Here is a 9,263-nt window from a genome sequence, read left to right as displayed (position 1 = left end):
TTGGGTCCAGCACCTTAAACACGAGGCCCACCCTATGTCTTCCAGTTGCTTTTTGATTTTCCCAAATTTGTCAGTTTCTCCGTGTAAGGAATTAGCAAACAGAGCATTAACAGACTAGGGACAGACCTCTTCCCCCGGTCCCCCACAACGCTGTACTGCAGAGGGCAAAATTTATCCCAGCACTGACCACATGCTCCTTCTCTATTAAAGCCTTATTTTTTTAATGTGTTGCTTTTTTTTTCTTTTCGTTTGATAATGTCTATCATTGAGCATATTTTGCATGCTGCACCAATAACTCATTCTTTTCCGTTGTATTACACAAAGTGTGATTTTTCTTAAATGCTTCTCGAACCTCTCCGCTGTCTCACCGGCGGGGGAAGGCCCAAGGCCGCCGGGCCGCGCCCCTGGCGGCTGAGGCGGGCCGAGCCGAGGCGGGCCCTCCCCCGGCGGCGCGGCCGGCTGACGCGCTTCGCCTGCGCCCAGCCCCGCCCCCGGCGGCAGTGTGGGTCCCATGCGGGGCAGCGGGGGCAGCATGGGCCGGGCCGGTAGCGATGGTGGCGGTGACGACGGCGGGCTGGTGGAGATGGACGCGGTGCGCAGCTTCGAGCGCTGGAAGAGAAAATATACCCGGCGGACGAAGAGGCTGCGGCTGCAGCGTAAGGAGAAGAAGCGGCCCGAGTGGCAGGTGGAGCGGGAGGGCATCGACCGCCTGGTGCAGCGCTACCCCGAGGTACGGCAGGGGCGGGTGGCTGGTGCTGCCGGGCCGGGCCGGGCCGGGCCGGGGAGCGAGGGGCTTTGCAGGGCGGGGACGGGGGGGCAGCGGGGGGCGGGAAAGCGGCCCCGCTCCTCGTGTGGGGGGTGTGTGGGGGTAGGGGAGTCTGTGAGGAGGAGTGAGGTGGTTCTGGGCAGGGGTGGGGAACACCCCTAGTTAGCCGGGTGTGAGACCTTCCTCTGGCTGTTGGGGGTGCCTGTAGGTAGCAGGTTAGTTGGGTGACACTGCTCAGTGGCAGGCAGAAGGGCTTTCACCCCTGTGAGGCAGGGGTGATCCTCCATTCCTTCCCTTTCTGCCCCCAGGCAGGGGAGGAGAGGGCAGTAACTGTGGTTCTGGGTGGAGGTGGCTGTGGGCAGGCTGTGGAGCGGGGTGGTGGTGAGACCCTCAGGAGGGCAGTCAGGGGTGGAGAGGAGGTTGAGGCGGATGGTGGGAATGGTTGTGACCGAATGGCATTTGGCCCTTCTGACCAGACAGCATGGATGTCTCGCTGTTGGAGATGGAGACGTTTGTCTCCATAGAGGATGCCATGCAGGCAGACGTAGCACCAGAAGAGCATATTGTTTAACCTCAGGTCAGGAAATAGGTTTTTAAATATTAGAGCCAGGGTCAGTGGCGTTGGTTTTGTCACCCCGATTCCCTTGAATTCCTCTGGGAGAAGACCAACTTTTGAGCCATACCGATTAGCGGAAAGTACTGTAATTGTGGATAACGGCTTAGATGCGCTGTGCCTGTGGTGTGGCTCTACATCCTGCCAACTTTTGCTGGATTTGCAGCTGTTGGCGGGGAGGAGCATGGCAGTTGTACTTGGTTACACAGCACTCAGCATAGCTGGTGGAGACTTTTTGGTGTTTGTAATTTGATTTAAGCAGAAAGTAATGACAGTAAGTATAGAAGAAACACATCTGTTACCACAGAGAGGTCGTGACAGTTCCTTTGGTTAAGATTCAGCAGGTTAGTATTCTGAAGGTTCACACAGTCATTGGCTTTACTGGTTTGGAAGCAAACGGTATGCTTCCAAAGATGGTCAAATTACTGGTTGGAATCACAGATTATTTCTCAGGGGAAGAAATGGACTTATCATTCATTGTTTTTATGATAAAAAATAAAGACGGTAACTACAGAAATGATTAATACATTTTGTGGTAGATAAATTTTGAGTTAATTTGTTTTGGCAATAGTTTTCTACTCACTGTAGAAATAGGGGACTTAGATGCTGACTGGGAAAGCAAACTGCTCAAATTGTCAGAAGCTTGTATTTTTTTTTTGAATGGGATAACCACTGGTAGGTATGTCTTTCACTGTGGAGTGAAAAACCTCCTACACTACTACAGTACTGTTGGACTGCTTATTGTAACCTAGATTTAGATGGTTGCCTCTGCATGGTCTCTGGAGGGTGTGTGTCTGTAAGTATGAGAGAGAAACTGAGTTAAAGCAACTTGGCAAAGGCTGTGTACAGAGTTTGTGAACTCTGCACAAATCCCTGAGTTCTGGGCTTATTGTTTATATGCCAAATTGAAGTATTTCTGCCATAGATTGCTTTCTATTTCTGTGTATTTGAACACAGACTGGAAGATGTGTAGTGTGCAATTAATTTTGCATGTTGTCAGGCCCTAATAGTTTCTATATTTGATAAAAGCTTGCATTTGCTTGAGAATGACTTAGGCAAATTACTCTGGTGCATTACCTTTAGGGTACTATGGCAATATCTAGCTGTTTTTTCTTCTCTGTCTTTTGTTTTGGAGTCCCATCACTGGCCGTTTTAATAGTCTGAGCAGTCAACCACCATCAGTCTCATAGATAAAGTGGCCGAGTAGAAGCACGTGTGCAGAAGCTTAAGTAGTGTGTTACTTCTGTGTACTGGAATCCTGTGTATGTGGCATGGACTTATTGAGAAGCAGGGTAGGATCACCAGAATAGTCAACTGGAGGAGGTGCTGGCTTTTTGGAGTGGTTTACAGTCTCTTCATCTGTGAGACTGAATGGCCAAACGTGACCCCCATTCATGCGTCATTTGCCCATAGTTGATCTGGATTCATTTGAGGAAGATCTAATTGTTTAGAAGGAGGCAGCAAGAATGCTTGAAGTGAAAGATGTACCTTGGACATTTGGTCTCAGAGATGAAATGGCTGAAATATTGTGAAAAATGATCTCTGGGAAGCCAATAGCTCTTCCACTTGATGCTTCTGTTGCCTCTTCATTCTACACACTGTATGTGTTCTCCATACACAGTTTTGCCATATTTATGCTGTATGCATGTATTACATCCCTATCTATTACATTAGTTCTTATGTGGAAAAATTGCTTTCCTGTCTGCCATACCACTATACTTTATAGGAGTCCATCCTTGGCAGATAGTGGGGTATGACTGTGCTGCTCAGAGATGTATGTAAGCAGGAGAGAGTTTTAAAAGGAGCAGACACGAGCAATGAGTTCATGAAACTGCATTCTTTAAGGGAATGAAGTAACCCTCACTTTCTACAGTGAAGTCAGTATTTCTTTCTCATCCTCATAAATTTTAGGGTTGTATATCTGGATCATGGTGGATAGGTGTGCAATCCTCAGACCTTTTAGTTTGAGTAGTTGCCGTTCGGGTTTTCTACAGTAGTCTGTTGTTCTTCTCCTAGCCTGAAATATTTTGCGTAATATTTAAAAACAGTCACTTTCCCCTGAAACGCATCCTATACATTTGATACTTGCGTTTAATTTCCACTCAATCTACATAGATTTCTGTTTATACTGGCCTTATAGTCACCTCTGTCAATTACTTCCATAGATACTTGCATTTATTTGCTGTATATATGGCTATGTGAACATGTATGGATGCCTCTGTGTCACCAATGTGTGTGTCTGCACGTGCATCTATTGCTGGGACATGGGTGATAATTCTGTGTCTCAGTGGAACTTGGGACAGCATAGGTAAGGAGTGGGTAGTGGGAGGTTGTGTCTGTGTGTGTATATATAGAGGTTGAAGAAAAGGAGTGGTAGTGGTCAGGCAACGTATCCATCAGAATGAAGACAGGGTAAATGTATGTTTGTATTAGGATAGTTTTGGGGACTCCTGGTCTCAACTCTTTTGGGGTTTTGCTGTCAGCTTGCTCTAGGAGTTTCCTGCCTGTGAACATACAGGTGGATGCCCACCTAGCTTCCCATCTTCGATCCTTCATATCTTCTTTTCTGGTCCCTGATGAGGTTTTCCACTTGGTCTTCTGAATTTCTTCCCTATTACCCCGGACCTGGTTATAGTGAGGATGAGAATTATGAGCAGGTGTCATGTGGTTGGATCTTCAGGGGTCTCCAGAGTTCTGCACAAGGCAGATCCCTTCTTAGGGAAAAGGGAATTAGAAAGCTCTTTGGTAAGCTCCTCTCTGTGAGGAGCACTGGCTGGGGTCTCTGGCACACAGGCTGTGGGTGACTTAGGTCTTCATGTGCTTTTGTCATCTTGCATGTGGCATGGAATAGAGGTAGCATGGCTGTTGGATGCAAGAGTATCCACATTGTCCTCCCTCTTAGAGTATATTGTCTATAATTTCCAGTGTGAGAATGACTGCAATGGATAACCAAAACAAAATTAAACAATAATGAAGAGATAACCAAGATACTTGTTACTGGATTTTTTTTTTTGTCGTTGTTGTTTGTTGCCATGTGTCCTGGTTCCGGCAAGGATGGGGTTAATTTCCCCAAGGAGCCGGCAGGGGAGGCAAGTATTCCATACCACGTGACCCATGCCCCGCTATAAAAGGAGCTAGCCGGGGAGCGGGAGTCAGTCGCCACTCGGGGGCGGGCTGTGGGGATGCGGGTCCGGTCGGTGCGCTGCGCGGCGGTACTGTAATCGCGTTCTTGTATTCCTTTACCGGTGTTATTGCTTTTCTTTCTTCTTCCCTTTGTCTGTTCTGTTAAATTATAATATTTCAACCCACGAGTTTTGCCCTTTTCTGCTGATTTTTTCCCACGGCTGTGGGAGTCGAGCGAGCGGCTGCGTGGTTCTTTGTTGCTGGCTGAGGCCAAACCACGACACCATGTTATGGCAAACGTGTGGTAGCAGAGATGGAAACGTGAAATTTAGTTTCAGCGTGTCCAGATATTGGGACCTTTTTGTGTTACGTATTCCTGGGTGATCTGTTTTCTGTTGGTCCAGCAACTTTGTTGCCTAACTATAAGGCTGTTGCTGAACATTCTTCTCAATCCACTTGCACTCATGAAAGCATTACCAGCTAACTTATGTGCTGGGGAGCTGTTTGTGTGAACTCTTCCTAGTCTGCTTTATGTCAAATTAGTCAAGTTAGATCAGAATAGCGTTTGAAGTATTTGAAATGAGGTGGCTGCTCTCACCTAGAGCATATTAGAGAGAGCTCCCAAGTACAGATTCCTAGCAGATTAGAGGAGGGTAGTAACTTCTGATGGTGAAACAAACTAACTAGAAGTTGGTGGTGTTTTCCACTGGTACATGTAAACATGGAATAGATCTATCGGAAGATCTACCTCTAACACCAATCCTTCTTACTCCTGCTATTTGGACTTCATTTAAAAATAAACCAGTATCTCTGGAGTTTAAGGGTACTACAACAGATCACTCTTGTGGCCCTAGAAGTTTGTAGGGCAGAGAAACAATATAGGAAACTTTGTAACATGTCCTTTCCGAACATTCCCCTGCCTCACTCTTTTAGTACTGTTCTCCCTTTTTTTTCCTTCTTGAACACCTTTAAAAGAGCTGGGCTTATGCATGTAATGATTTTTAAATTGATTTAGAGGAGTTTAAGGTAGAAGAGCAGAACACTATTTGTCTCTCTTATGATTAATACATTCTTACTGGGTCATCTAGAGTTAAAAAGAAGTTGACTACTGAAATACTTGAAGCAGCCTTAAGTATTTAGGACAATTTCACATTGCTGCAGTAGCCCATTTCATGTGTCACAGACCTATTAAAATCTATCCCTTTAGTTGCACATAATGGATAGCTTAAATTCTTTTTTGATATTGTTAAGATAATTTTCCCTTCTGTAGGCATGCTGTTTTCCTCTTGGCTGAAATTAAACTGAGCCTGTATGTATCACTGAGTTGTGATCCATGATCCATTAGCATGCAAAATAAGACTGGGAATTAGCACAATATGTAGTGATGCGTGGGATACATAATATCTTCAAAATTATCAATGGAATTTGGAAATATTTGTCAAAATTCCAATTTGTGAAAATCAGAAAAAAGGCTTCTTTTATTGTGATTTTTGATAGGAAATCCGCCTTCCCAGAAGTGTACTAGCTTAAAGTATGTGCTTCTCAGCACAAGTAGGTTTTGTAAAAATAATTCACCTTTAAGTTTTCTAAGTAACCTTTGGCAGAAGTTTAATTGCTCTGCTAGGACACAGTGGAAGTTTGAAATCTACTTTGCAAGAACTTTGTCTTGAAATATGTCAAAAATGGGGTTTAGTAAGGATGTTATTACCTTTTATCTAGAGATCAAATTCATGCATTGCATTACTTTTTTTTGTTCTTTACTAGAGAGAACTAGGCTGGAAAGAGTAGTGTTGTGATCTAGGTGCTTTAAACAGGTATAAACCCTAAGGAAAAAAAAAAGTTTAGTTTTCTGTAATAGGCAGAGCCTGCAGAAAAGTCTTGGTACTTCAAGGAGATATGAGGCTGATCTGACAGCTCAGTAGCTCTTCATTTGAGGGCTTCTCTGTAATTGTTATCATGAGTTGTCAGGAATGTCTGAGGACTGTTTTGCTTGGTCCCTGTGTTGGGAGATTTCTGTTCAGCAGTCTGTTAGAGATAAACGATACCTATTAGAAATGCACAAGTTGTGTAAGCTCAGAGTTTGACATTTGGAAATCTCAGTTTATGGATGCTAGTCCGTATGAACTCAAAGCTGTGTAGTCTACCTTCCTCTTCATCTGCTCAGGCTTTATAGATACAGTAGTCTCTTTTTTCTTTATCTCCCGAGTTCAGTTTTTTTTTTTTTTTCTGTCCTGCTGCTGTTGATTATTGTGAACTTTGCTGGTGGAGGCTGTCCGCATCTTTTGATGATCTCCTATCAGCTAGAACAGACTTGAAGGTATTACATTTCTTCTTAACATCTCTGCTTGACATCTCAACATTCTTCTAAATCATTCAGCCAACTCATGGACTCAAACACATCTTGGGGATTTTTGTGTGTGTATGTATAATTAACAGCTCTCAAGTATGCTGTAGAGGTGGATGCATACAGAGAAGTAAATTTGTGGGTGTCAGGAGAATGAACTAGTTTTTTAGTATTTGTAACCTGTAGAACAGCTTTAAAAAAAAATAATTAGGTATAGCAAGTACTAGAGGTTGGTGAATCTGGTGAGCTTCAGGGCATAGGTGGACAATCAGGTGGATGCAAGATTGCTGCAGTTGTGGGTCCCCAAGTCCAGCCTGCAGCGAGGGTGCGCACGTATTCCCAGTAGGTGCACATAGGTCCACACACACGTGTCCAGCCACAGACGAACACTGGCAGAGCAGTGCCTTTACCAGCACCTGCACAGACACACAGAGTGAACAGCACAGGTGGCAGGTATTGCTCCTCTCTGGCTGATCGAGATTGATGTCCACTAGTGAAATATGTACTCACAGATGGAAAATGGGTCTCTCCGGTAGCTGAGTTCAGCTACTCGGTCTGCCCCAGAGTGGCCTCAGCCTCCGTTTTCCCCAGGCACTGGCACCGGTGCCCTCTGGCCCCTGAGGTTTGTGGCCCCGCTCCAGGTGCCGTGCTTGGCTCTTGTGCCAGACTGGCCCACCAGTCTGGCTTGGAGGTTGCTGGTGGTCTCTCACACAGGCTCCAAATAGAGGGTGTGCCCACACACAAGATGGGTAGAAAGAATGTAAGAGTAATAATTATTATTAATAACAAATAATTATTCTTATTATGATGTAAGAATATTTAGTAAGACTAGGGCCGGCTATGGTGATCAGGTGCAGAGCTCAGTCAGATGAACGTACTGACCCACCAGCTGTTACCCAGCCCCAGCCCCTTTTTATCCTCTTTTTTCCTCTTATTTTCTTACACTGGTTCCTTCCCAGTCCACCTTGATCCCTCCCTTTCCCTGCCTTTGATCCTTCCCCTAAGTGTCCCGTAACAAGTCTTGTACATTCCCACAACCCCCTTAAAACACCTCATAAGAAGTTGTCCAACGTCCCCAAATGCTTTTCCCCTGCATCCCCCCATGAGTCCCTGTCCCCTCAGGCACTGACCCTGGTCAGCGTGGGGAGGGGGTGGCCCCACTGGCTCCTTGGTGGAGTTCACCCAGGAACCGTGAGCTGACTGCTGTCCTCCCACAGTCCCAAGGAGCAGCAGCATCAGGGTGCTTTAATGCTATGTGCAGTGATGATATTATTGGGGATCCTTCCCTGCGGTGTTCCACTGGTTCTCGTGGGGTTTTTGAGTTCACAGTCATTAATCTTTAATCACATAACTTAATGCTAAGGATATGCAAAAAAGTCTTGATGCTGGCACTGTAGAGTCAAAATGGAAAAGTGGAGTGGGGGAGAAATGGGTTTGTTGTCTGGAGCTATTTCCTGATAACTGTTTACCAGGCCTTTGTGGTAAACAAACACCTTAGTGGTGTCGGATCTCATACAGCAGCTGGAATACATTTCATCCTTGTTGCTTCGAGAGATCTGAAAACATAGATGGGAAAAGGACAGCTTAGCTCTAGTAAGGTTGTAGGCTGTAGGGAGGCTGCCAGCAGTGTTTGCATGTGGTCATGGCAGATGCAGGAGTCGGCTCCTATCCATAAAGGCAATAAGGGTTAAATTTTTACAAGTGCAGGTGAGCTTCTCTTTCTCAAGAAGATGAGGCTGTGTACTTTGCAGCATAGTAATTTTTTTTTTTTTTTTTTTTTTTAAGCTGGGATGGTTAAAAAAGAAGGGAGGTCAGAGCTCCGAGCTGCATTTTATAGGATATGACTATCATTACTCCATGTGCAGTAGCCTCCAAAACCAAACTGCTCCTCTGTGGAGGTTCCCAGGAAAATGATTCATGCACACTAAGCATAAATTCATAAACTTGGTGCTTGTTGCAGCCACACAGAAATATGAAATAATCGGCTAGTTACAGGTTTTGCCATAGATATTTTATTATAATCTCTATTGGCAGTTAGTCTGACAGGGACAGTTTTGGAGAAGGCGGCTACAGAAGTTCTGATTTTAGAGATACTGTATGTGAAATGCTTAGCATGAGTTTTAATTGCAAGTTATATCTGGGGCTTGCGGCACACTGCATTGTAGAAATTTTAAACCTTGTTTGCATACCACAGTATCTTTTTAAAAAGAAAGTTTGTTGTTTTGTTTTTTTTTTTTTTTTTTTTCCTGAAAAATACTGTTTTGGACATCCCATTAAGAAAAAGATGACTTGCCCTGTGAGGAGAGGCTGGGGAAGTTGGGCTTGTTCAGCATGCAGCAGAGATGGCTTTGGGGAGCGAATGGACCTTACAGGAGCCCCCAGTGCCCCGGGGAGATCATTGAGGAGATGGAGCAGGG

General features: G+C 45.1%; 1 protein-coding gene across 2 annotated transcripts in view; it reads left to right on the top strand.

Moving 5' to 3' along the window:
* Window positions 1-484: 484 nt before the first annotated feature.
* Window positions 485-9,263, top strand: part of DDX10 (DEAD-box helicase 10) — a 197,716-nt gene continuing 188,937 nt past the window's right edge. For both annotated transcript variants that reach the window (XM_082498870.1, XM_082498869.1), the window contains exon 1: window positions 485-730. In XM_082498870.1, coding sequence (XP_082354996.1) covers window positions 512-730 — 219 coding nt within the window. In that variant the 5' untranslated portion in view covers window positions 485-511. The remainder of the gene's footprint in view (window positions 731-9,263) is intronic.

The sequence above is a fragment of the Vanellus vanellus genome, assembly GCF_965231255.1.
Source record: "Vanellus vanellus genome assembly, chromosome: 1".
Taxonomy (NCBI): Eukaryota; Metazoa; Chordata; class Aves; order Charadriiformes; family Charadriidae; genus Vanellus; species Vanellus vanellus.
The sequence above is the reverse complement of the archived record's forward strand: the minus strand, read 5'-3'. Positions and strand labels throughout refer to the sequence as shown.